The 26,816-nt window shown below is 52.0% G+C and overlaps 1 protein-coding gene across 1 annotated transcript; it reads left to right on the plus strand.

Annotated features, from left to right (window-relative positions):
* Nucleotides 1-5,784: 5,784 nt before the first annotated feature.
* Nucleotides 5,785-6,556, plus strand: LOC120680553 (zinc finger protein GIS3-like). Its single transcript, XM_039962053.1, has one exon. It carries the CDS (start codon nt 5,793-5,795, stop codon nt 6,312-6,314), a length of 522 nt encoding a protein of 173 aa, XP_039817987.1. The 5' UTR covers nt 5,785-5,792; the 3' UTR covers nt 6,315-6,556.
* The last annotated feature ends 20,260 nt before the right edge of the window (nt 6,557-26,816 follow it).

Here is a 26,816-nt window from a genome sequence, read left to right on the forward strand (position 1 = left end):
AATCATATGGACGAATCACTTAATATGATTTTACATATTTTGTGAATTATAGGCCACAGAAATCATTGCTACTTTTCCAGATATGTAAAAAAATAAAGTACCTACTTCATTAGCGAAGAATGAATTTATAGAGCCTCAATGATATTTTCCTTGCAGATCGATATGCTCTGACCTAAATTATTGGTTATAAAATCCAATAATTTCTTGAACCGTGGGTTCATTCATATATACAAGGAGGAATGGGGATAGGACAGATGGTCCTAGACGGACCAATCCATGTTGGCAAGTTGGGATGTTTGGTTAACTGTATATGGAATATGATCTACACGTGCTTTTGACGATTCGGCGTCAAGTCGTCGAGTAGTAGGTGTTTGGTTGAAATGAAACTAATGAAGACTAAGAAAATGTTCAAAAATCTTTAATTAACTAAACTGGACAAACTAATTATCATTAGTGACCTTTTAACACAAGTTAGTTGATATACATTTAACCCATATTTGGAAAAAACTATTATTATCAGTGTTAGACTTTGTAATGCTTGATTAACACTTAAAATAAGGTGATTGCCAACATTCGTAGTTAATCAGCCATAAATAATCATAGTTATTACAAGCTCGATCATTTGACATAAACAACAAATTAAATAAAACAATCCTACCAAACCCCAGAAGAAAAAACAAGACCACCGGCAGTTACATAAACTCATTGCACAATAATACACCCGGCCTCCTAACTCTTATCCGTGTTGTTTATCCATCTGGCTCGACAGAGACAACAAACGGCTGCACAGTCCGCAGAGATGCTCGTTATCCATACCGGCTCGTAATAGAAGCTAGCACAAATATTGTCAGACTAAAAAAAATAAGAGACAGTGCGAACAAATATATTTTTTAGACCCCCAAACTACCCACATATGCATTTTCAGGCTTCGAATTCCCGTCTATCGCATGCACATTTTGGTAACGGGCAACACACCCGTTATCCGTAACGGATTACTAACAACAAGTCAAAGGTAACGGGCACGGATGACATTTTGGTAACGGGCTACACACCCGTTACCCGTAACAGATTACTAACGACAAGTCAAAGGTAACGGGCGCATGCCCGTTACTCATTACACATATTTGTAACACGCATTAATATGCGCACGTTAACAATAGCAGTAACCAGTAACCTAAAATGGCTATTTTTGTGGGCCCACAGAGAACTTTCATAACGGGTACAGACAAGAGACTGTTACAAAATCTCATATTTTGTAACGGTTATTCAACCGTTACTGATATATGTTACCAGGTGTCCTCCCAGGCCCACCTATCAGAGATTGTAACGATATATAATTAAAGCCCGTTACCTTTATATCATAGGTAACCGTGATTTATTTATGCCCGTTACAATCAGGCATTACCCATGACCAAAGGGTCTCCTTCTGGGCCCACTGGTCAGGATTTGTAACGGTCATTTTTGAGTGCCCGCTACCTTTATATCGTATAGATAACGGTTTGTTTATTTGTGCCCATTACAAGGAGGCGTTACCCATTACCAAAGCGTCTCCTTCTGGGCCCACTTGTCAGGCTTTATAACAGTTGTTGTTCAAAGCCTGTTACCTTTATATCATATAGGTAACGCTTATATTTCTTTAGGACCGTTACAAATAGGTGTTACCCATGACCCAACTCGTCAGAGTTTGTAATAACCTGCTTCACTTAATGCCCGTTACCTATACTTGAGGCACCCCACAAGCACTGGCCTGTTTTCTAGCTGCATCCTGAAACCTGATAGGATTTGATAGCCACCAGGCCATACACATCACAGAATATTTACACAGCTCATATATACACATCACAGATTCAGAGCATCACATACATGCACATCACATATTCATAACACCACATATATACACAAGTAAACATCAAGTTTGTCATGCAACAAGTTTCAAGTTTATGACTGCAAGTTTCAAGTTTGTCATGCGACATCAGGATTCAGAACACTACAATGAACTCACATGGCATCTGATATATCATAGAAGTTGCCCTTTGGGTCGATGATCTCCTTAAGAATGAACTCACACAGCATCCCCTGGACCATCCTTAGTGCTCCTTGATGTGCCTGTCTGGTGAAAGGTTTGTAATTCTGTATAATACAATTACCATAAGAATAAAAGTAAAAATCAGTTTCTAAAATCAAATGGAGAATACGAGCAGAGACAAGGTTGAGCAGTATATACTTACACAAGGCTTTTCATGATGTTTATGTCACCGAGTAGATCCAACATGTTCAATGCAATATAGAATCCACACAACGCGCTCCCCGATGGCTGCTGAGTGCATTGCATGAAGGTACCAAAATGACACAAGTTAAGGCAGTACCAAATATGTATGAATGAACCAAAAAAACCTCGCTCATACCTGGATATCTGTCTTGTGAGCGAGTTTAGGTTTGGTTTTTGACTTTGTTTTCATCTTTTTCTCCATGTGCCCTAATTAGGCCCTGCATGATCAGCAATATCGATTAGAAATATTAACAGATGGATATTGTGTGAACAAAACCTATAATATACTTACCAGTTCACAACAGTTACGACGTCCTTGAACTTTCGCAATGGAAAACTTTTAGCAGAATCTAAATACCAAACAACATTCTACTACATAGCAATGATCACTAGTACCCAGTGGCTACCGGTGTTGTAGGCACCCACCACGAAGTCATGCTTCATAGCCTTTGTAATTGCTTCTGTTACATTGTTGGTCTTGAAATTGAACCATTGTGGACGAGAATACCTGTGGGTCCAAAACCATGACATTGCATCCTGTTTCATCATTGCCCTACAAATAAACAGGTTGTTAGCATAAACTTTTTTTGGTAAAAATTAAAAAAGTACCTATTTTAGTTTGAAGGGACTTACAATGTCCAGCACCTCAACAAGCTAACGTCCAGACCTTCCATGTTGAAAAGGTCATACAAGACATTGAATCCAACTGTCATTTTTAATTCACCATCAGTACCAAAGTAGGATGTAGCCATCTTTGCAGGAATGACATTAGCACCATTCGCACTTTGTTCCATGAATAAAGCATGCAAGGCTTTACAACTTGACATAGCAGCCTTTAAAGCCTCTTCTGATAATATAGGCTCATCATGCTTGTATTTTGGATTAGTCGTAGTCCAAACAATGCCAACATTTGAATATTTAGGGTTACTTTGGACGAGTCGCTCCTGTTGTGGCTGCTGCTTAGGAAGATGTTGGCTGACCTGCTCCTGCTGTTGTGGCTGCTGCTGAGGCAGTGGTTGAATGAGCTACTGCTGCTGAGGTTGGCTGAGCTGCTGCTGCTGGTGCGGAGCTTGGCTGAGTTGTTGCTGCTGGGGTAGATGTTCGCTGAGCTGCTGCTGCTGCTGCTGAGGATGATGTGGCACCAATTTTTTATTCAAGCTGCTGCTGCTGAGGCTGATGTGGCACCATTTTTTTTTCAGGCTCTTGGCTAGCACAAGTTGGGTTGTATATGCCTCATCCCACAACTCTCTTCAAAAGTATGTGGGTAGCTACAACATTAAAGCAACGGGAACCCCTAAAGCTTATTTGATTTTTTTTATCTTAGCAAATAGGAAAAAATATCTTGTCCCATTTGATTTTGCTGGTAGAATTTATTTGGCTACCATAGCATAAAGATAAGATTGAATCTATGCACGACAACTAATGATTTTAATCTAAGATTATTGAATTTTCGTATATCTTTGTAATGAGTACAAATAAGGATTGTCCTATTATATCAAAATTTTAGTTATTATCATATCAACATATAGCATGCACCTGTCCCGCGGGCATGGCTACAAGTAAAGGGTAAAAGTATGGAAACAACTACAGTCTACTAGAATAACAGGCCGGCCACAGAACATTAAGGTGCAAAACAGACACACAAAAACAAATACAGCCTAAACAGTCAGTGGCAATCGAGTGATGATGATATTAAAAACACTCGAGTAAATACTAATTCTGTTGTGGTTTTGCCCCCCTTCTTCCTTCAAATGGCTTTTTTTTTTGAAGTGGTCGATCCATAAAGATCTGAACAATGGCTTTTTTTTTTGAACTGGTCGATCCATAAAGATCTGAACAATGGCTTTGTTTCTTCTTAAAACATGACTTCAGGCTGTCATATTGTTGAGATGTGTGTAGGCATATAAATTCCGTAGCACATGATGAAAAACTAAAGATACAAAAGTTTGACTAGTCACTCATGAGTCCATGACTAGCACAAGTTGGGTTGTATGTATATGCCTCATCCCACAACTCACACACGACCTGTAGGCTATACATGCCCCGCCATGGACCAACGCGCAACAACACCTCACTGAGTCTGAATGAGCGCTCTTTTGCTTCAAATAATCACTACAGTTTTTATGGCAAGTGTCTTACTTCATTTCTAATAAATTGTGTTCATCCATTAAAAGAATATGACTAGAGTCATGCATTGGAGACAGTAAAAACTGAAAAAAAAAACCGTGCAAGGACCTGTCACATATATCATTAGTTATGCCCAGCGTTACTAAGAAATCCCAGAAATTTAAACCAGACATTACCAGGGATGTGTTGTAAGTTTGTAATCATCACCGTACCTTTAAAATAAATTGCCATTGTGAAGCTGTTTAACTTCTGGGCCGTTGATCCTAGTAAACACTTGGCAGCGCACACCTCCTTTGTCTGCCAGAGGTCATGTTGGTAATGGTAAGTAATAGAAGGATAAAAGAAACGCTAAAGACAGGTTACTATTCTGTCTATTTCTTATGATAAAGCGGGTAAGGAGAAGATCAGCTCTTGGCCTCAAATAATTTCTGGTAAGAAGTACTTGACCTTTCTGTGAGCATCATGCCTTCCCATGCCTGAATTGCCTAGCCCTGCCCACCGAGAAGTGAGAACCGAGCAGAACGAGTTGACCCAAGAAAACATATACTATTTGGCTGGATTTAATCTTGGACATGACAGATGATGTGATGTGCTGCAGAGGTGGACATGACACCTTGGCCAATCATGCCCCGATTAGCCCTCTCCTACCTCTTGCTGAAGAAACCAAAAGAAAATGAAGAATCGAAAGGGGCAAGTGCTGCATGCTCCAAATGCTGCAGTCAAACTGAGAGGAAATGATACATGGAGTAAGGCCATAGACGCTTTCAGTGCCTCGGTAACACGCCTGCAGTCTTTTGCCTCTTCGCGCAAGGAGTTGGAGTAAGCCAGAAGCAAACCCTAGCTAGGCTGGCAGGTTTACAGAACTCAATCAACAACAGTGTGCGTCAATGTCCCCTCCCCTAGGACTCACGGTCAGATTCACATTCACACACATGTTGCGCTGGAGACCATCCCTTTGGCTGGCTTCAGGCGTCTTGTCGTGCAGAAAGGCCCCTGCACGCCTTGCAAATGCATGTCACTTAGTCTTCCCCGGAATGGCTGCCATCGCTCTGACGGTATCTTGGCTGTAGCATCAATTGCATGCCGATTGTGTTGGGCATGCAGAGCCTCTCTCTATCCATCTACCCAAGTAAACAGATGAGCTAGCTGCATGCTTTGAATGCATCTCATGCTCCATCATGCAGTCCAGTTACTGCTAGTGCTTGCTGGGCACAGTAGCCAGCAATGTACCTTGGAAAAACAAGAGCAAAGTAAATGGCAGCATGTACTCCACTACCAAGCACAATCCTGGAGGGGTACTAGCTACTATATATATATACAACAAGCAGCTGGGCACCTGGGCTCATCTGCATGTTTCACTTAGAAACTAGTTAGCTCAGCTGCACACAGCACCAAAATGGAGAGCAGAGACCACGGCCGCGCCCTCAAGCAGCTGCCGTCAAGGACGCCGGCGGCGGGCCATAACCTGAGCCTGGCCGGCTGCTTCCCGTGGCCGCCGCCGCAGAGGTCGCTGTCGTCGTCGTCCTACACCTGCGGCTACTGCCGGCGGGAGTTCCGGTCGGCGCAGGCGCTGGGCGGCCACATGAACGTCCACCGGAGGGACAGGGCCAGGCTCAGGCAGTGCTGCTCGCCGGCGACGTACCCTTCTTCCCTTCCAGGCCCAAGCCTTGCTGCTCCCCACCAGCACAGGGCTCCGCTGCCCAACCTCAACTACTCGCCGCCACACTGCGCCGCCCCCACGGCCGCGGCCGAGCCAGTGATCTACAGCTTCTTTTCGACGACGACGTCGACGGTCGCTGCGGCGGCCCTTGAGGTGAGCTTGGAGCTGGGGATTGGAGTCTGCGGCTGCGGCGGCGAGGCCGTGGAGTTGGCGGAGGGGTTGGATCTTGAGCTCAGGCTCGGATGTGCCTGGGAGTGAGATGGAGGCACTTGATGAGTGTGTCGTTATGAAGTGTAGTAGATTGTAGACCATGCATGCATGCCTATAATTATATGCTAGTTGTTGATGTAGGGAATTAACGAACGGTTAATTGTAGCTGCTCCTAGCTAGCTGTAAAAAGCATTTAGTATAGCTAGGATAATTCTAGTCTTATGTGTGTCGTTCTTCCTCCTCCATGTTCGAACTTATTATATGCATGAATGCATGATTGACAAGAGTTTGCTATCTAGTTGAAGGCCACAAGAGCCTTTGTAGCGGCATGCTCATGCCTGTTGTATCTTTTTCAAGTTTAAAGTACCATGGCTAACTACTAGTACGCATAATGTTTCTGAGACAAGGTACTTTCATTTGTGCTTAATTACGTGGCAGCACACTGTACATGTTATCTTGGAAACATGCCTCTAGATCAACCATTAATCTCTAATATTTTGTTTAAAAAAAAGGCGTGATCGGAACAATCACGCTCGGATGAAATGTGTCACGGACGATGGAATACGTCCTGGTTTTGTATTAAAATTCTTTTCAAAACTAGAAATAGAATCCATATGTTTAGTATATGATAAGTGAAAAATAATAACAATGCTCATATATATGTTTAGTCATCTATCGCTCCAAGTGGACTCACGCGCGCTTGATTCTTGTTTCCCGTTGCTTTCCGATCCGGCGACCCCCATTCCTACAAATTATCTTTTTCCGGTGTGCTTCACATTTTCACAGCAAAAACCATATGAAAAATTATCAGAAATATGTATCCATCATCCAGCTCCTCAAGTCCTGACATGTTATGATTAACAAAACATGGAAGATCATCAACAAAATAGAAGGCGCACTCCTGTTCATTCACGGGCCTCTCCTGTCATGTGGATACGTACGGCATATCTAGGTTCGAAGAAGGTGGCATGGGGCCAGCTGCGGACCTACACAGTGGCCAATCCAGAATCTAATGTTACAGTGGTCCAATATACATGATTTTTTTTGCGAATCAATTGTTGTGGAAGTTAAAAAGTGCTAGCTGTCGGCTTGGGATGAAAATACAAGCGTAGAGTTGTTTGAGCTTGCTCTTAGGGTGGGCCGCGGCCCACCCGTAGATCTACCCATGACCCCACTGTGATGGAACCGCTAAATTAAAACTCTAAATTAAGCTTAATGACCGTTATTTGAACACATCGGGCGCATTAGCTTAATGGTTTAATTTGACGGTCGTTTCTTAACCCACGGCCCGATCGAAACAACACTGGTAGTCCCACGCGAAGGCGGGCGCAGATGGTATTAGCACGACAAATACTTGAAAATATAAAGAGGGGACAAACCAATATACAAGAGTTTTTACAAACCGAGTTCAAATACACATATAGCTTACATAATTTACATAAATTAAATAATTTACAAAATTTATAATAGGGTAGCCAAGTTTAAACGAAAAAGAACCTACAACTACACTAGTGTTCTGCCTCTACACAACCGGTCAGACCAGCCTGCATGGATTCCCCAAGACTACCGGTCCGACCGGTCTACGCAAAACTGAGGGGCTGCACACTCTGCCCTCAAGTGTGCAATCCACTGACTGACTAGCCTAAGGGTCTTGCTCCACCACCTCCCACCCCTCTGCATCACGGCGGATGAACTTGACACAGCAGGGGCAGAAGTCAACGTCTGGGTGTGCTGAAATAAATTGGTGGCAACAAACCCCGAGCTACTAATACTCAGCAAGACTTACACGACTATTGGGTATATTTAGCCGACATATCTAGACATGCAAGACATTTGGCTGGTGGTTTATTTTGCAGAAAAAGCGACTAAAGTAATTGCTTATTTTCATTATTTTAGCTCCAGATTCTATATAGATTAACCATAACCTAACATTTGCATATCTAGAGCAAACATGGTCGAGTATTAAATAACAATTCAGAATATTCATCATATAAACTCCATGCATATGCATATGATATGATAATTACATGCATGAGTTATAAAATTTATAAATAATCAATAAACGAAATAATTTCCAACTATTTGAACCAACTACCCTGTATTAAACCCTCTCAGCCACTGCCACACCGGTCAGACCGGTACCTAATACCGGTCAGACCGGTACCACTTAACCCAAACATGCTACCGGTCAGATCGGTCCCATCGACCGGTCAGACCGGTCCTACCCAGACTAAGAGCTAGAATTCTTGGCGCGGCAAAAATCGCCCACCAATTCCGAAACCCATCTAGGATCTAGTTCAGGGATGCAAGTGGGTATGTTTGACTAGAGGAAATCACCCAAAATCATCTAGCACGAGAGATCAAACCATCACAAGCTAAAATACCTTGGATGAGCTTTTCCCCCGCGAAGAACTTGGATCCACTGCACCCCAGGAAGGGAATCGTGGAGAAGAAGCTTCCCCACGCCGATTTGATCCTTGGCCTTGGAATCAAATGGAAAGGGAGGATTTGGGGAATTAGGGTTTGGGGTGAGAGAGGCACAGAGAGGGCAAGCATGAGAGAGAGTGATGGTGAGAAATGAAGAGTAAGCTGGTGAGTGAGAGAGTGTGGTTTAATTGTTGTCGGGACCACTTGCCCCAAGTCAGCCGAATCAACCGGTCAGACCGGTCACCCCGACCGGTCGGACCGGTCCAGCCTGAGCCATCCCAGGTTTGATAGAAAATTCAACTACTAGTTTCTCATGTCGATTTAGAGTTCAAGGGTCGTGATTAGCCTTAAGTAAAGGTGATTAACACCTGGGTGTTACACCCACATGATCACATACGACTACCATACGTGGCGTGCAAAGGTAAGGGAACGCAATCCGTACGTGGACGACCGTGTCAAGAAATCATGCATGTGTTTGTTCCCGTGAATGCCACTTCGGATGGTTGTTCAGGCTCACAGCCCTGATGGCCTGGCGTGGCATTCCGGACTGGTTCAACTTGTCTGCTACGGTACTACGGAGCTGCTAGCGCCCGTACATCCGATCCGAGCACTACTATTAGACAGTACTACCAGAGAGAAAATTCCTGCTGCAGTATTGTCTGATGTTGCATGCAATATGATCGGATCAAATGAAATACTTAGAACATACTGTTACAATATTTGTTTGAAACATTTGCAACGTCAAAAATAATTAGCATTTGTGACATAAAAAAATTTGCTGAAAAATTATTGTTACGTATCCGTTGATGATGAGAAAAAAAATCCGCTGCAACATCTGTTTCATATTACATGGAACATTCAAATCTCTCATTGAAAATATAATACTTAGATAAAATATCTAAATCTACTTTTGCAACATTCACGTGAAACAACATTCTTATAAACCATCTAAAACACTTGAAAAATATGATTGCAACATGGATCGTCAAGCTCCGTCGTCTTGTCTCGTCTTCTACCTCTGCACTCCATGGCCATGCCTGCGCCATGGCCACCGCCACCGCCAGCTGTGGCCACATGGAGCTCGCTGCCGCTCCTCCCGGTGCCACCGCTTCTCCCCGGCGCCCGCATGCCACCGTTGGGCGGTTGAGGGAGGGGGCGGGGGCCATGAGAGCCCGATGAGACTGGGTAGAGGAGCGTAGAGAGCTGTCGGCCACAGCAGCGAGGAGGGTGCTGCACAGGGGAGCGCCGCCTACCTCGCACCGCCTCGAGCGCGACCAAGTTGCTTCCATGTGCCTCCAAGCTCGCCGGAGCAAGGCTGCGTGCCACCCTCCTAGCAGCTCGCCGGAGTGCCGCCGCCCTCCAATTCTTCATGGCAGGGGGATGGAGGAAGAGAGAGAGATATGTGAACGAGTGGTAGACAGCATATATAGGATAAGAGGGGATGTGGTGGTGGTCTAGATAAGCCTGACGCTATGGGACTCGCGTCCGATTTTTTCACCGGGCATCGGACGTACGAGTCCTAGCATTATCCTTAAATCTTCTGTCAACAAAAAGTGACTCTAAAAATCACAAGCACAGAGAGGCCAGCCGTTTCCTCCCTTTTTAATGCTCTGTACAGATGTAGTAGCACTACAATCCTACTAGTAAGATGCACGTGCTAACGCCACGGGTAAATTTCAGACATACACCAAACAACACATGATCCATAGTCCAAACTGAGAATAGATGTTTCATACAAAGGACAAAGTTATTATATTGATTACACAAATACATCCACAGAGTAAATTTTCCTTCCATTTGAATGTCCATATTGAGATGGTGCTATGTGTTGATGCTCCTTAGCGCCCCGATTTGTATACCGCAAGCGCACGGTTCGTGTAGCTTTTCCCTTAGAGTATTCCCCCAAGATTTATCAATCCGTGGATCGACAAAGAACTACCTAAGGTTTTCCATCTAATCTAATGGATCTATCCTAACATGAAGCATTGATTGCATATAAAGAGTAAACCTTTAATAGATATGAGTAATATGTAAAGGTTGATCTCATCCATGAACATAGGCTTAATCATAGCAAAACCAAAGATATGACTAGGCCTATCGTCATCTAGTTGTAGTTCAAGCTAACGAGCAGATAAATCATGCATCTCAATCAAAATCATCTTTAAACTCAAAATCTCCAATCCGATCCCTCGATACCCCACCTACTAAGTGGCAACGGCCTGTCACGACGCCACCCCTTTCAACAAGATACCCTGAAGCAAGTCGAACCCCCCTCTGGTAGTTCCGCCATGAACCTCTAGCCACCATGACTACAAGATCATGCTAAGCGATCTATCTCGATAATAGATCTAAGATGAAGCAAACCCAAAGAGAAGAACGAAATTGAAAGAGGAGAACATGGTCGCTAATAGATTCGGAAGACATGATTATCATTACTCACATAATAGATTCGTTTGGATCATCACCACCATGTGCACACCATCGATGAATCCAACTAGCTCTTGAACTCCGCTATGGCACAACCACGCAGGGAGGCCACGGCGGCTAGGGTCGGCCTAAGCAATCTCCTAGACAACTTCGAAGACTTGCGGCGGCCGTCGTCTCCCTCCGGTCTTGGCCCTAGGTTTTCGTCGAGTTCTGGGTGGATGGATGCCCCGAGTTGAATAAGGTGCGAGCTATTTATAAGCCGAGGAAGCCACCGGTCGAAGGGGAGGCCGAACCGCCTCAGAAAAGGGCTGGGCCGGTCGGCCCCATGGGCCTAGGCCGGCCGGCCTACCCCTTTTCGGGCTCGCCTCGGTCTCATCTTTGGCGTGCAGACTCCTCGTATCTTCTAGAGTTTCTGTCCTTCACGATTGCACCCCTTTGGACGTTGTTATCTTGGAGATATCTTCGAGGAAAGGATAGGATAGGGAATCCTTCCTTACGTGCGCCCTGGGAACTCCTGGGACCTCAAAGGGTGCCGCAAAAAGCCCAACGAGTCCCTGCGCAACTACGTGCGGCGCTTCTCCAATTGATGCACCGAGCTCCCCAGCGTCACCCACGTCGAGGTCATCAATGCCTTCCTCGAGGGTACGACGTACAGGAACCTGGTGCATGAGCTCACGAGAAGCCGTCCGACCAACACCAACGAGCTGTTCGACGCTGCCACCAACAACGCCGCCGGCGAGGAGGCTGTTGGTGCCATCTTCGACGACAAGTCAAGCAAGCGCAAGGACGATGCGCCCGCGGAGGGCAGCAACGTCAAACACAGCGCCCCCGCCAAGAAACAGAAGCGGGGGAGGAAGGGAAAGAAGCCGGTCCCACCGAACCAGCGCGGGTCGGGGCAGGCAGAGGACTCCGAGGAGGCCTTCGCTGCCGCCCCGGACCACAAAGGACATCGAGGCCCCCCTCGAGGCGGCGGAGGCCAGTTCGACGACATGCTCAAGAAGCCGTGCCCTTACCACAAGGGCCCGGTCAACCACACTCTTGAGCAGTGTGAGATGCTCAAGAAATACTACAACTGCGTCGCGCATCGCGACGAAGATAAGAAGAAAGATGTGGGCAACAAAGGTGGAGATGACGAGTTCCCCCCAGTGGAGAACGCCTTCTTCATCTTTGGAGGAGCAACGACAAACATGACATCTCGGCAACGCAACCGTGAGCGCCGGGAGGTCTTCTCCGTCACTAAAGCCACGCCATCCTACCTCGATTGGTCGAAGGATGCCATCACCTTTGGCCGCGAGGACCACCCCGACTACGTCCCGCATCCGGGACGGTATCCGCTCGTTGTCGATCCCATCATCGGCAACACCCGTTTCTCCAAGGTGCTCATGGACGGAGGCAGCAGCCTCAACATCATGTACGCCCACACCTTGGAGCTCATGGGGATCGAACTGGACATGCTTCGCCCCAGTAAGTCGCCATTCCATGGAGTTGCGCCGGGGAAGCGCGTCCAACCCCTCAGCCAGATCGATCTGCCTGTATGCTTCGGTACGGCAGCCAACTTCCGCAAGGAGTTACTCACTTTTGAGGTGGTGGGGTTTCGAGGATCCTATCATGCCATCCTTGGCCGTCCTTGCTACGCCAAGTTCATGGCCGTCCCCAACTACACCTACCTCAAGCTCAAGATGCTGGGTCCAAAGAACACCTACGAGTGCGACGTCGAGTGCGTTGAGCGCGCGGAGGCTCAAGCAGAGGACGAGGCCCTCGCAGCCACCCTCGACAAAATGGCAAGCGAGGCCTTGGACTCCACGCACCGACACGCCGGGAGGTTCGAACCTACCGAGGGTATCAAAAAGGTGCCCCTTGACCCGAGCCACCCCAACGACAAGGTGTTGTAGATCAGCGCCACCCTTGACGGCAAATAGAAAGTGGTGCTCGTCGATTTTCTCCGCGCCAACGCTGACATCTTCGCGTGGAGCCCCTCGGATATGCCTGGCATACCAAGGGAGGTCGCCGAGCACTCCCTTGATGTCCGACCCAACTCCAAGCCGGTGAAGCAGCGCCTGCGACGCTTCGACGAGCTCAAGCGCCGGGCGACCAGCGTGGAGTTGCAGAAACTTCTGGCGGCCGGATTCATCAAGGAGGTATTCCATCCCGAGTGGCTAGCTAATCCAGTATTAGTGAAGAAAAACAGTGGAAATTGGAGGATGTGTGTAGATTACACTAGTTTAAATAAGACATGTCCGAAGGTTTCCTTTCCTTTGCCACGAATTGATCAGATAGTAGATTCTACTGCGGGATGCGAGCTTCTATCCTTTCTTGATGCTTACTCCGGTTACCACCAAATCAAGATGAAATAGTCCGACCAGCTCGCGACTTCTTTTATCACACCTTTCAGCATGTACTGCTACGTTACGATGCCCTTTGGCCTCAGAAACGCCGGAGCCACATACCAGCGGTGTATGCTCCACGTTTTCGGAGACCATCTCGGGCGCAGCGTAGAGGCATATGTCGATGACATCGTTGTAAAAACCAGGAAGGCGGATGACCTGGTTGCCGATCTCAGGGTCGCATTCGATTGCCTACGGGCCAAGGGGGTAACACTCAACCCCGAGAAGTGCGTGTTCGGGGTGCCTCGAGGCATGCTCTTGGGCTTCATTGTCTTCCAGCGGGGCATCGAACCCAACCCTGAAAAAGTCTCGGCCATCACTCGGATGGGACCGATCCGAGACCTAAAGGGGGTACAGAGGGTCATGGGATGCCTAGCGTCCCTTAGCCAGTTCATCTCGCGTCTCGGCAAGAAAGGCTTACCCCTGTACCGACTCTTGAGGAAAACCGAACGCTTCACGTGGACCCCCGAAGCCCAAGAAGCCCTCGAAAGGCTGAAGGCATCGCTCACTCGCGCCCCCATTCTCACGCCACCCACGAACGGCGAGCCCCTCTATTTGTACGTAGCTGCGATGACCCAAGTGGTCAGCGCGGTGATCGTGGTCGAAAGACAAGAGGAGGGCCATGCTCTGTCCGTCCAACGGCAGGTGTACTACATCAGTGAGGTGTTGTCTGAAACTAAGACATGCTATCCGCAGATTCAGAAGCTGCTCTACGCAGTGGTTTTGGCTCGGCGTAAGCTACGCCACTACTTCGAGGCCCATCCCGTCACCGTGGTCTCGTCTCTCCCTTTGGGAGAGATAGTCCGCAACCGGGAAGCCGAGGGTAGGATTGCCAAATGGTCCGTGGAGCTGATGGGAGAAACTCTTACCTACGCCCCCCACAAAGCAATCAAGTCACAAATCTTGGCCGATTTCGTGGCTGAATGGACGGACATTCAGCTACCCCCACCGCAAATCCAGGGCGAATGCTGGACTGTGTACTTCGACGGATCGGTGATGAAAACCGGCGCCGGTGCCTGGCCTCCTCTTCATCTCACCCCTCGGAGAACACATGCGGTACGTAATAAGATTGCATTTCCCCGCTTCTAACAACATGGCGGAGTATGAGGCCCTTCTCAGTGGCCTCCGCATCGCCATCGAGCTCGGCGTCAAATGCCTCGACGCGCGCGGTGACTCTCAACTCGTCGTCGACCAAGTCATGAAGGAGTCTAGCTGTCACGACCTGAAGATGGAGGCGTACTGCAATGCAGTGCACCGCCTCGAAGACAAATTTGACGGCCTAGAGCTCAATCATGTCTCGCGCAAGCACAACGAGGACGCCGACGAACTGGCCAAGATCGCTTCGGGGCGGACCACTGTCCCTCCGAATATCTTCGCCCGCAACATCACCAAGCCCTCCGTTGAATTCACGGATCCGACGGAGACGGGCCCCTCGTCCGCCGGGCCCTCCAACGAGAACCCCCAGCGGACGAGGCCGAGGCCATGGACATTGACTTCGGGACCACCTCCGCGGACGAGGCTGAAGCAATGGAAGTTGACAAGGCCCCCACTTCACATGATTGTCGCGTCTAGTATCTCGACTGGATGATACGAGGGACCCTACCCTCGAACCGTGCTTAGGCGCGGCACCTTGCCAGGAGGGCCAAGTCCTTCGTTCTAATCGACGATGTGCTATACAAGCGCAGTCCCTCGGGCATCATGCAGCGATGCATCCCCGTCCTCGAGGGCAAGGAGCTGATCCGCGACATCCACGTCGGCATCTGCGGCCATCACGCTGCGCCGCGCACCCTCGTGGGTAACGCGTTCCGGCAAGGTTTCTACTGGCCCACCACGGTCGCCGACGCCACTGACGTCGTGCGGACCTGCGAGGGTTGCCAGTTCTACGCTCAAAAGATACACCTCCCGGCCCATGCTCTGCAGACCATCCCCATCACGTGGCCGTTCGTCGTGTGGGGACTGGACCTCGTCGGTCCGCTGTAGAAGGCGCCCGGGGGCTTCACGCACTTGCTGGTGGCGGTTGACAAATTCTCCAAGTGGATCGAGGCTCGACCCATCGGCAAGATCAAATCTGAGCAAGCAGTTCTATTCATCACTGACATCGTCTTCAGGTTCGGGGTCCCGAACTCGATCATCACCGACAACGGCACCCAGTTCACAGGCAAGAAGTTCTTGGAGTTCTGCGACAGCTTCCACATACGTGTGGACTGGTCGGCTGTGGCACACCCACAGACGAACGGGCAAGTGGAGCATGCAATGGCATGATCCTCCAATGACTGATGCCGAGGATCTTCAACAAGCTGAACAAATTCGGCCGGAGGTGGCTCACGGAGCTACCCTCGGTCATCTGGAGCCTGAGGACGACCCCAACCAGAGCCACAGGCTTTTCCCCATTCTTCCTCGTCTATGGCACCGAGGCCATACACCCCACTGACTTGGAGTACGGATCGCCAAGGCTCAAGGCATACCAAGAGCAACAAAACCAGCGAGCTCGCGAAGACTCGCTGGACCAAGTGGACGAGGCTCGAGACGTGGCGCTCCTCCACTCTGCGTGCTACCAGCAGTCCTTACGAAGGTATCAAGCGCAGAGGGTCCGGCGCCAAGACCTCAACGAAGGGGACTTGGTGCTGAGGCTTCGATAGGACAACAGGGGCCGCCACAAGCTCTCACATCCATGGGAAGGACTGTACATAATCGCCGAGGTGCTCAAACCCGGCACGTACAAGCTAGCGAACGACAAAGGCGAAGTCCTCACCAACGCTTGGAATATACAACAGCTACGTCGCTTCTATCCTTAGAATTTCGAGCTCTTTGTACTTTGTTTGCGCTCGCGTTTTCAATTTCCCGTAATAATAAAGAAGTACACATTACTTGTTTATTTTTGGGAACCTTCCGGACCCGCGAAGGCTCAGATGCGCGCTAACACTGAGGTACGCCCGGCTTTACCCTCGGCAAAGCCAAGCCTCCCTCGGGGGCTACTACGGGGGGAACCCCCAAACGTCTCCAAAAATAGCCAATGTTTTTTTGAAATATTTCCGTCTCGCCCCTAAGCTTCTCGTATCCTTGGAAGAAACGGACGTGAGGCGTAAGCAACTACGGTACGGGGTCGGCCGAGTCGTGGGGCCGCCTACGCCTCCGAGATACGGCACCCCCCTCACCACCCCACGCCTACGTTGCTTATGAACGCGAAATTCCTCGCAGACGTTCATCTAAGTCGCATACAAGAACACGGAAATAAAGTAAAGAAACATAGGCTCGAACGCACAAAGGCCTCGATGGGCCACACACTCAATTCAACAAAAATCTCGGTACGATTACAAAGTGCGACTACAATAATCACTAATCTATTACATGGGCTTCGAGGCCCAGTTTTCCTACAGGCTACCATCCCCCCGTTGAGGGTCTTCAGTGGCGTCGAATTCGGCGATAGGAGGGATGTCTGCCTCGAGCTTCTCGGCGAGGACGGTGGCGAACTCCTCCGTGGCTGCGTCAGCTTCGCCCATGATGGCCGACGCGGCATCCGCATCAGCATCATCGGGAACGATGTACCCCGACGACACCCTCTGGAGATCCATGAGGTAGTGTGTCGAGGCCACGGGAGGGCCCTCAGGACACTGAGACGGAAGGTGCTTTTGCCGTGTTCGGCAATCCGACTGCCCAGCGCGCGCAGGCGGCTGATCACCGAACTGCCCGAGACGGCACCCTCCCCCTCGAGCTCTTGACACACGCTCACAGCGGTTTGCTCCAGCTCAGCAAACTCCATCTGCGCTGCCGTGAGCGTGGTGTGGACTGCTTCCTTCGCCGCGGACTCGTCCGCCACCTTCTGCCTCAGCTCTGAGCAAAGGAAATCAATGTCAACTACGAGAAGAAACAGACCGACGAAAACTCAAAGGTACTCACCCGTGATGCTTTTCTGCGCCTCCTCCTTCTGGGTCTGAGCGGCCTCTTCGAGCGAGGACAAGGAGGCTTCCTTCTCCCTAAGAGCGGCCCCCACGTTCTGGAGGGCCACCTCCTTCCCCTCGAAGGCCTCGCCCATTTCCCAGAGGGTGCCGGTGAGCGCAGCTATGGCCACCTCCTTGTGGAGGAGCTCGGTCTTTTGCTGCCCGAGCGATGTCCTGAGGCGTTGTAGCTCGGCACTCTGCGCCTTGGCTCCCCGAGCCTTCTCCTTGAGCGTCGTCTGGAGGCATTGCAGCTTGGCAGCAACCCGCGCCAGATCCTCCTCCAGTGCCTGCTGAGGCGCTCCCAGATCCGCCATTCTCGTATTGGCCTCGATGTTCTTGAGCACTAGCTCGGCATTGTGCTGCCCAAGCTGGCTCATCTGGGAGTACATCCGGGTCATATCGGCGCTCTTCTCGTGTGAGAATTCCCTCAGCCGCTGCAAGAGGAAAGACGTGGGTGAAGACACATTAAAGTTAAACCGAATTCGAGCAATTTTCGGGGAAAGTATTTACCTGGCTTACCTGGTAACCCATATTCTGGTGGAGCTGTATGGCGCAGTCGAGGGCTTGCAAGATCTCACGACCAACGCTCATCTTCGTGTTCCAGGCCTCCTCCTCCTCTTGCTCCTTGCGGAGAAACTCCGAGGGGGGCCCAGACGGGACGATCGCCCCGTGATGGGGACCCTCGAACGTCCCCGCCTCGAGCACACCCGTGCTGGCCGATGCGAACTCGGCAATGTGCGCGGCGGCGCTTGCCGCAGCAGCAGGGTCGATGTCCATCGAGTCCCCGTACTCCTCGCTGCTGTCCGGCAGCTCCACCACCACCGCCGCGCTCCCTTGCGCCGTTGGCGTGGGCACCACCGCGACGGTGCCCTCGTCCCGGGCCTCGGTGGGCTCCGAAACGGGGGCTCCCTCTGCCCCCGGCGCCCTCAACGCCGTCTCCTCTGCGACGCCCTCGCCCTCGGCCCTCGGGGGCCTCGAGCACGAGGGTCTCCTCCTCTGCTTGGTCGGCGGGGCGCTCCTGCGCGCCCCCGCCGGTCTCTCCTCCAGTGTCCGATCGGGCGGTGCTAACCGCATCGCCCTGACCGGCCTCGACATCAGTGACTGCCAGGACGGCGTCATCCACGCCGCCCCAACCGGTCTCCTCGGCGTCGGCAGCCTGAGCGGCTGTTTCGGCACCGCTCTGGCCGGCGTCGCCCTCCTCCTCCTGTGCCCGAGCTTGCTGCGCCGCCTGGGCCCCTCGAGCCATGTCCTCCCGTAGCTTCGCGGCCGCCGCCTCGAGGTCCACGGCAGGCAGGGGCTGCGGCGCCGTGTGCGGTGTGCTGCATGCCCCGGTCTTAAGGGCCTTAGCCGGGGCAAGCTGCACCGCATCCTTGGCGACGGCCCCAGGGTTGAAAATCGAGGAACTCAAGTTGAGGACAACAAGATCGAGAAATCGACCGAATACGCAACAAGAAAGAAACCCAAGTTTACTTACCCGGATCGAGCACTCATGCTCCGCTTCCTCGTGGCGCTTCTTCGGGCCCGCGGCACCGTGCCACCCCTCAAAGACTGCCCCGAGGGTGCCCCCCTCGTGTCGGCCTGGTGATTCAAGGCTGCGAGCACGGACAACTCCTCGCCCGCCGCAGCCTCGTCGCCACGGATCAGCACCTGGGGCGTGGGCGTCTCCTCACCGGCTGACGGACGGGATGACTCCCGCTCCGCACCCTCGAGGGAGGGATTCGTCGATGACTCCGCCACAGCCCTCGTCTCTTCTGGCGCAGCGGGTGCCCCCTCGTCATCGTCCCACTGGTAGGTCGGTGGGGGGCTCGCACCCGCAGTCGCCCCGTCGCTCCCTAGAGCGTGGTCCTCGGCATCCGAGGCCTCCTCCTCGTCCTCCTTCGAGGACTGGGGTGTGGCGGGTCGCGGCTTCCCCTCCGTGCGAGCAAGCTTGCACACCTTGTCGTGCTTCGCCTTCCTCTTCCTCTCGACCTTTGCCTCCGCTGCGTCCTTTCACCTTTTCATCTTCTCCGCATGGAGGCGGTTGATCAGGCGTTGTTCCGGGACTAGGGGCTTCGAGGTACCGCACCTCAATCCCTGCAAAGCACGCCCGAGATGGAGTCAGGAAAGGGGGGCTACACAACACACAGCGGATTCGAAATTAAAACTTACTAGAGAAATGTACCCTGTCTCGGGGCGCATCTTGATCCTCCAAAGATCCTCGGGATTTTGGGGGAACTCTGCCACCGCGTACTTTGCCCTCCAGGCGGCGGCGGTGTGGGAGAGCAGCTTGAACGATGTCCTCGAGCCCTCCACCTGGCTCCCGGGGGTGAGCTGGAAGATCGGCAGGGCCCTTTCCATGAGAGGGATCACCATCTACCGGTGGAAATTTGCGATAACGGCCGCTGCAGTCAACCCCTTCCTCGCCAGATGCGCCTACGCGTCGGTGAGGACTTCGAGCTTGTCTTGTTGTGCCGGGGGCGACACCCCCCAATCCCACTTCGGTGGTCGCTCCCGGAGCACCCTGTTGGTGAACGCCGGGAGTGCGCCGCTGTAGTTCCGAAGATAGAACCACCCTCGGCTCCACCCGGCGTTGTTTGTCATCATCTTGCTGTGGATGTAGAGGTTCCTTCGGGAGTGACGCACGTGGAACGTCAGGCCGCTGGCACGCGCGAACCGCCTCGGTTGGCCCCGCCCGCTCTCGACGAAGAGTTCGCCGCGGAACAGGTGGATCCAGAGATCCCAGTGCACCTCTATCCCAAGGTACCCCTCGCAGACGGCGATGAAGACTGCCGCCTGCGAGATGGCGTTGGGGCTGAAGTTGTGCAGCTCCGCTCCGTAATAGTCGCACAACGCCCGCATAAACCTGCTGACGGGGACGCCGAAGCCTCGCTCGTGGAGGCGCACGAACCTCGCGACGTAGCCTTGCGGGGGCATCGGCTCGGTCTCGTCCGGGTGCGGGCAAATCCACGCCGGCGCCCCCGAGTCGGTGATCCGCGGTAGCAGCCGGTCGGCGACCCGCTGCTCCAGAACCGCCACGGTGGCGGAGGACTTCCCCCACGGCAATGGCTCCTGGATGTCCGACATCTCTGCAAGTCGAGGGGGTGTGGGAGTGAAGTTTTCGGGGTGGCTAAGGTGTGCTCTCTCTCTCTCTCTCTCTCTCCTTCTTCTTCCTCCTTTCGCTCTTGGCTGCGGGCTCAAAATGCAGGGGAGGCAGAGGAGGCAAAGGGAGACGAAGGCAAACAACCAGGTGAGCCCAAACACCCCTTTCTCTTCATTTTTATTCAACGTGACGGGCGCAGCCGTAGCCACAGCCCGAATCTGCCGCATTGAATGCGGTAGATTTCGCTATCGCTGACGGCTGGGCCCCATGACCGCGGAGTCTCCCACACGCGCACGCAGCAATAACTGCGGCACGGTAACCGGCGGGCACGGAGCGACTGTTGCGCTATCCCATCCGTCAGCCGCCGCCCACGCCGCTTCGTCTGCCCGAGGCTGCCGCCTGAAAAGGCGCGCCCGCACCGCACCGCACGAATCGGGCCACGTCGCCCACTACCAGCGGAAGACCCGCGCGCGTGACTCGCGACTCTACGTCGTTTTCGAGTTAAGACGGAATATTCCTTCAGGGGTCTGTTTACCCTCGATGGAATCACATTTCGAGGCCTTACTGATCAGGGGTTCGAAGCCTGGCCCCTCGGGGGGTTCGACAGGTGCCCCAGATCACCAGAGTCAGGGACTGCAGGGATGTGCCATACAAGCCACCCTCGAACACAGAGTTCGAGACATCCTACGCAGTGTTCAAGACCAGTCGAGGGTGCCTAGAAGGGGGATCCCATCGAGGGAGAGCATCGAGCCCTCGGACCCTATCGAATGAGTCCGAGCCCCGCCTAGCGAACCTTCGCAAGCGCTTTATGTGACGTGTCTATGGACCACGAGCCGACCCCTATCGAACGGGGCACGGATGTCCGCTTGAACAACACGCTAAAAGCTCACCGAAGCAGCCATAGCTCGCGGCCCGGGCATGGGTAGCATGGTGCGCTTCACCCCTCTTCTCTGCGGAAGGGCGACGAGGGTCGTAATCAAAGTCGAGGGTCCCCCTAAACGCCTTCACACGGGCCTAGGCTCGGGGGCTCCTCGAGTACCACGGTTCAAACCGCACCCTCGAATAAGTCGATGACCGTCAATTGTGAAGCTCCACGTGTCTAACCAAACCCTCCGCTGTTAACGTGCGCTCTCTTGATGGTTAAGCTGAACGCCGGGCCGCTAAACCAACACTAAGAATGCCGAGGCCTGCTGAAAGAGTGCCGATGCCGGCTGAAAAAGACACTAGACAGCCACCCCGGTGAGGCAACCCAGTGGGACAACGTTTATAGCCCTTGGACGAGCACAAGCTCTCCTCCAAGGCCTTGGGGGCTACACCCGCGGGTGCGCTGACGTGCCCCCACGAAGGAGACTTCACACATATTCGAGGGTCGTAACTCTCTGTACTCCCCTATATCCTCGGTCATCCTCCCCGAAGAGGGAAAAGAGGACTTTATTGCTCAAATGCAAATAAGGATTACAAAGGGTTACCGGCGCGAAGCCATCGAAAGATACAAACACATTGCCACCTATGTGGCAATTTTCCCTGTCTTGGGGAGGAACGAGTGAAGAAAAAAGGACACCGAGCCCCTGGCTGACTCAACGGCCAGGCTGCTAGGGATGCGAGGAGCAGCCCCCAGGCCGCACGGGTCCAGCGGGATACTCTCCTCGCAAGCTTTGTTCTAGCGTCTCCTCCACCGAAGACTCCGCGGGGGGTCGAGCTGGCAGACAGCACCCTCCGCGCCGTCTCCCCGAGAGCAACCTTGTTGCTGGGGGGGGGCGATGCGAAGAACAGCCGTCGGACCTGGCGCCAGGACCACGGTCAGGCGTTTCCATCCTCCTTCAGGCTAGGGGACATCGCAGGAGCAGGACCCCACGGGCCCAATGCTCTTCTGCTGATCCCACTGAAGCTGAGGGATGGTGCGTACGCCCTCTCCGGTCTTCCCCCACCGCTCGCAAGCATTCTTCTGGCGCCAAGGCCTAAAAAAGCTAGGCCACCCCATCTGGGGGCCGGCCACGAAAGGCAAAGGAAAACATTAAGACTTGGGTAATGCTAGGAGACAGAGCTGGGAGGTTGGAGAGGAAAGGAAGTCCCAAGACCCCTATTTATAGCTGCTTAGGGCGCCGAGTTTCAAGCCCGTCGAAAGTCAGAGGTTTGGGCCACCCGTGACGGCATGGCACTTCACGAGCAAAGGATGCCCTCGGTCACCGCGCCGAGACGCAACTGAACAAAATAAAGCAAAGCTGAGCCCCTGGAGGCTAGGCGGCACAGCGTCGGCTTAGGCCGACCGCCCTCGAACGGTGCGCCGCAAGGCAACCAGGGAAGCCAGGGCCAAGGCCCTGAGTGCGGGGCAGCGCGACAAAAGTGCCAGCTGCCGAGCAGCAGGCGCCGTCGTCACCCTGGCCTCCCTCAGCACGCGGACACATCTTGTCCCCGAAATAAACAAACAAAGAGGCGCGTGCCTCGAAACTCTCCCCCCGCAGGCGTACTACCCCGACCAGCGTGTTGTCACATCCGCTTGGTAGGCGTTCAGGCGCGTCTAGCGGGTGCGCGACATTCACCAATCACGTCAAAAGGGGAAATCGCCGAATCACCCTTTGGCCGAATCCCCTGACTCGACCAAAGCCTCGGGGGCTACTGTCGGGTACCACGATTAGGGACACTCTAATCGGGGTACTGAGATCACTCTGAAAAACACAAACACATGTTAAGCGACTGAGCCCGCGAAGGCCCACGGCCTGCTTCCCATCCGGAAGAAAGGAAAGGACTCAAAGAAGCCCAGCGTGTGGCCCATTCGCATCCCCGTTGAACCCGCGGGATGATCTCCGCCTCGCTCGAGGGTCCCCGTCGAGACCCCTCGACTGCGCCCCGCATCTCTGACTCGCTCGAGGGTAGCACACTGTAACACCCTAATTTAAATTTCAGCCTTTTATAATAAATTTAATTGGCTTTATTTAAATTTTCTAAGGATTATTGTGTTAGTCTCACATTTAATCTAATTTTTGTTCCTTAATTAATTAAAATTTTCCCTAGATTAAAACTTTGTTGCTGCATTCATGCTGGAGCATTTATTTTATTTGCTTGTGTGCATTGGGTGGTTGAATTCAAATTTTGTTTGAATTCAAATAGATTTGTTTGAGCTAGAGTAGAAAAGGAAAAACCCAACTCAAACCAGCCCAGCAGCCCAACTCCACCCCTTCCCGAATGGGCCTTCGCTCCGCACTTGGCCCAGCCCCACCTCCACCGCACTGGCCCAACAAGCATGCACGGCCCATCCCTCGCCGCGCTCAGCCCCGCCCACGCGCGCGAGTGTCAGCCACCGACAAGGCGGTCCACCTGTCAGCCATTCCAACCGCACGCGCGACGCCCGCATCCCCGCCTCCTCTCGCTGTCACGCCGGCCCCACTATCATCCCCTTCCTCCGCTCCCCTCGCGCCCGCGCAACGGCCGCGGCGTCCGCCCGAGATCCCCGCGGATTCCTTTCCCGAACCCCGCAATCTCTGGGCGGCCTCCTTTAAACCGGCCACAAACCCCTGCACCTCCCCCATCCACCAGCGCGCCGCCCCCAAACCTAGCCGCCGCCGCCCTCAGAGCTCAAACAGAGCATTCCGCCGCCGGTAAGAAGCTCCGCCATGGAATTCTTCAACGCCGGCGCGACTCCGACCTCTCTGACCCCGTGGAACATTCGCAGGTTCACCTGGAAGCCGTCCGCGGGATCTAGGAGCCCGGAAACGCCCCTGCACCTACTCCTCCACGAGCTCCGCCCCACCTCTGCTGCCGGTCTTCGTCACCGAGCACGCTGCGCCAGCCTTTCTCTTCAGTCCGAAGCTCGGTGAGGACCCACTCCGCCCACTCTTCCTTTTTGGCATGCTAGAGTAGCCCGTGGGCCATCTTCGCGGCTCGAACGCCTTGCGCCGGCGATGTGCTGCCACGCCGAGTCGCCCCCGCCGCCGCGCATGGCGTCCCGCGCCCCAATCCCCTCCCCTGAGTGGCCAGGTGGACTACGCATGCCATGGCGATGCTCCACGGCCAAGCCCCGGCCCGATTAGTGCCCTGTAGCGCTGTTTTGACCTTCTTCGGCGAGGCCGCCGCCTCGGGAACCCGCCGCCGGCGCGTTCCGCCGCCGCTGCCGCCCGCGAAGCAACCCAGCCACCCGATCCAAGACCAACGGCCCAGATTAGATCTAGGACCGAGCCGCCCTGAGCCATCGAATTGAGATCTGACGATCGCGATCTAAAGATACCTGTTCGCCTTGCACGTTTTGCTAAAGAGCCCCTCGGCTTTCTTGAAATTAACCCGCGATCCATCTGTATGCAAAACTAATTACAGTTAGGTCCCGGTTTTTACCCAAAACTCCCTGACCTTCCTAGATTTAGCGCCCGCAGTCCAGAGCCTTTGGTTTTGCACGTTAGCCCCTGCATCTAGCCGTTAATTACGTTTTAGTCTTCAGTTTAGCCCAGAAATCCCCCTGGAAGTCTAGTTTTCTTACAAATAGGTCCCTGGAACTTGTTTTAAGCCTAGATTATGCGTTTTAGCTCCGTTTTAGGCGTTCTTTATATCCACGCGATCGTTGTAACACGTAGAATAGTTTTAGACTAGTTTAGTGTGCTGTTTTTATGTATTGATATACTGTTTCTTAGTTTTTGTTAGTGTTTGCTTGTATGCTTATTGTTGTGCCTTGTTTTTTGGCCATGTGTTCGTGAGTAGACGTTGAGCTACCGGAGGAGCCCCAGTACCAGTACCCGGAGCAGCCGTCTTCTGACCAGTTTGAGCAGCAGCAGGAGCAGTACGAGGAAGGCAAGTATAACATGAACACCACCTATCATTTTAAATACATTTACATACTGCATTTTAATACTGTATGCCTATAAGGACTCTCCTAGCCACTTTATATCCTTTATATATATCCTTTGGGTTTCATTTTGGTTAGTTGTGCTAGGTGCCGTGCTATAACACACTTGGTTTTTTTAATTAATTTGACTAATGGTATATGCAACTTAATTCTGAGAGTGGCCCTCTGTGTGGCTTGAGTGGCTCACTTCTCGTTAAAATTGGTTTTTGTTAGAAACATGGTTTAGGGGGCCAGCATGGTGCATACTGCCTGGTTGGCCACTCTCCATAAGGACCGGTTCATAGAGCGACAACCTGGGACAACAGCGCTACCCCAAGACTGGAATGGGACGGTCTTGGCTTACTAATTAGGTCATTTTGGTTCGGGAGTAACTTACCGACGGGGCATGGGGGGTGGTGAGCTTCAATGGTGGCCAGACTACGAGGCTTGGTCTGCGTACCCCTCGAGGTGGTTACCATCATTGCAGAGCCTGATTCCTTAGCGGTTACACCTTACCAACGTGTCCTTTGTAACGGCCTCGTAGTGAGTTTGCTAGTCATCTCACCTAAGGAAGTGTGATGAACAACTAGCGTAGCTCACAACTTGTGGGTAAAGATGTGCAACCTCTGCAGAGTGTAAAACTGGTATAATAGCCGTGCTCACGGTCATGAGCGGCCCAGATCCTCCTTTTGATTAGTGGGGTTATCTCCTTCCGATGAGGGGGGTGCCTCTCGGGGTTTTGGTATGGTTGTGGTTTGGTTCTCAGTAGTAACATGATTAATTTTGATTAATTACTATGAAACTGGGTTTATTGTAATTCATCAACTTGTAGTAAATAGCTTTAATAAAATTTTGCCAAGACTTAAAAGCTAATGCAGTCAGTCAGCCAATCTTAGAGCCTCATAGTTTGTGTTATACTTGTTGAGTACAAGTTGTGTACTCACTCTTGCCTCTTCTCTACTTTTTCCTCTTGGGGATACGCTACTACTACTCAGTTCCTGCCGACGCGAGGGAGTTCGCTCAGCGCTACCAGGACTACGAGGACTTCTAGGTGTTTCGTCTCCCAGTCGACGTCCCTGTGGCGCCCTGCTCAGCTTCGGAGAGTTTTATCGTATTTGTACTTCGCTTCCGCTGTATCAGACATTTTTGTCATTAATGTAATAAATAACATTTGTACTCGCTTTATTATATCTTTTACGTGATATGTGCTGTGATATACTGTTCATTCTGTTGTATATACGTGTGACTTGATCCTGGCACGTATATGATTGCTCGGTTTATGTCCTTTTATAAACCGGGTGTTACACGCACCAACCCTCGAGCGGGCAAAACATCTCCGCCTCGCTCAAGGGTAGAAAACCTACCCTCGAGGGTGTAACTCATCTCCGCCTCGCTCGAGGCCACCTCTCGGCATAAGGGACAAACGGCCCCGCCGCTGAACCACTCGCCGTACGGAGGCATTAAAAGCCAGCCACTCCTCCACGG

Source organism: Panicum virgatum, chromosome 7N (genome assembly GCF_016808335.1).
Source record: "Panicum virgatum strain AP13 chromosome 7N, P.virgatum_v5, whole genome shotgun sequence".
NCBI classification, from domain to species: Eukaryota; Viridiplantae; Streptophyta; class Magnoliopsida; order Poales; family Poaceae; genus Panicum; species Panicum virgatum.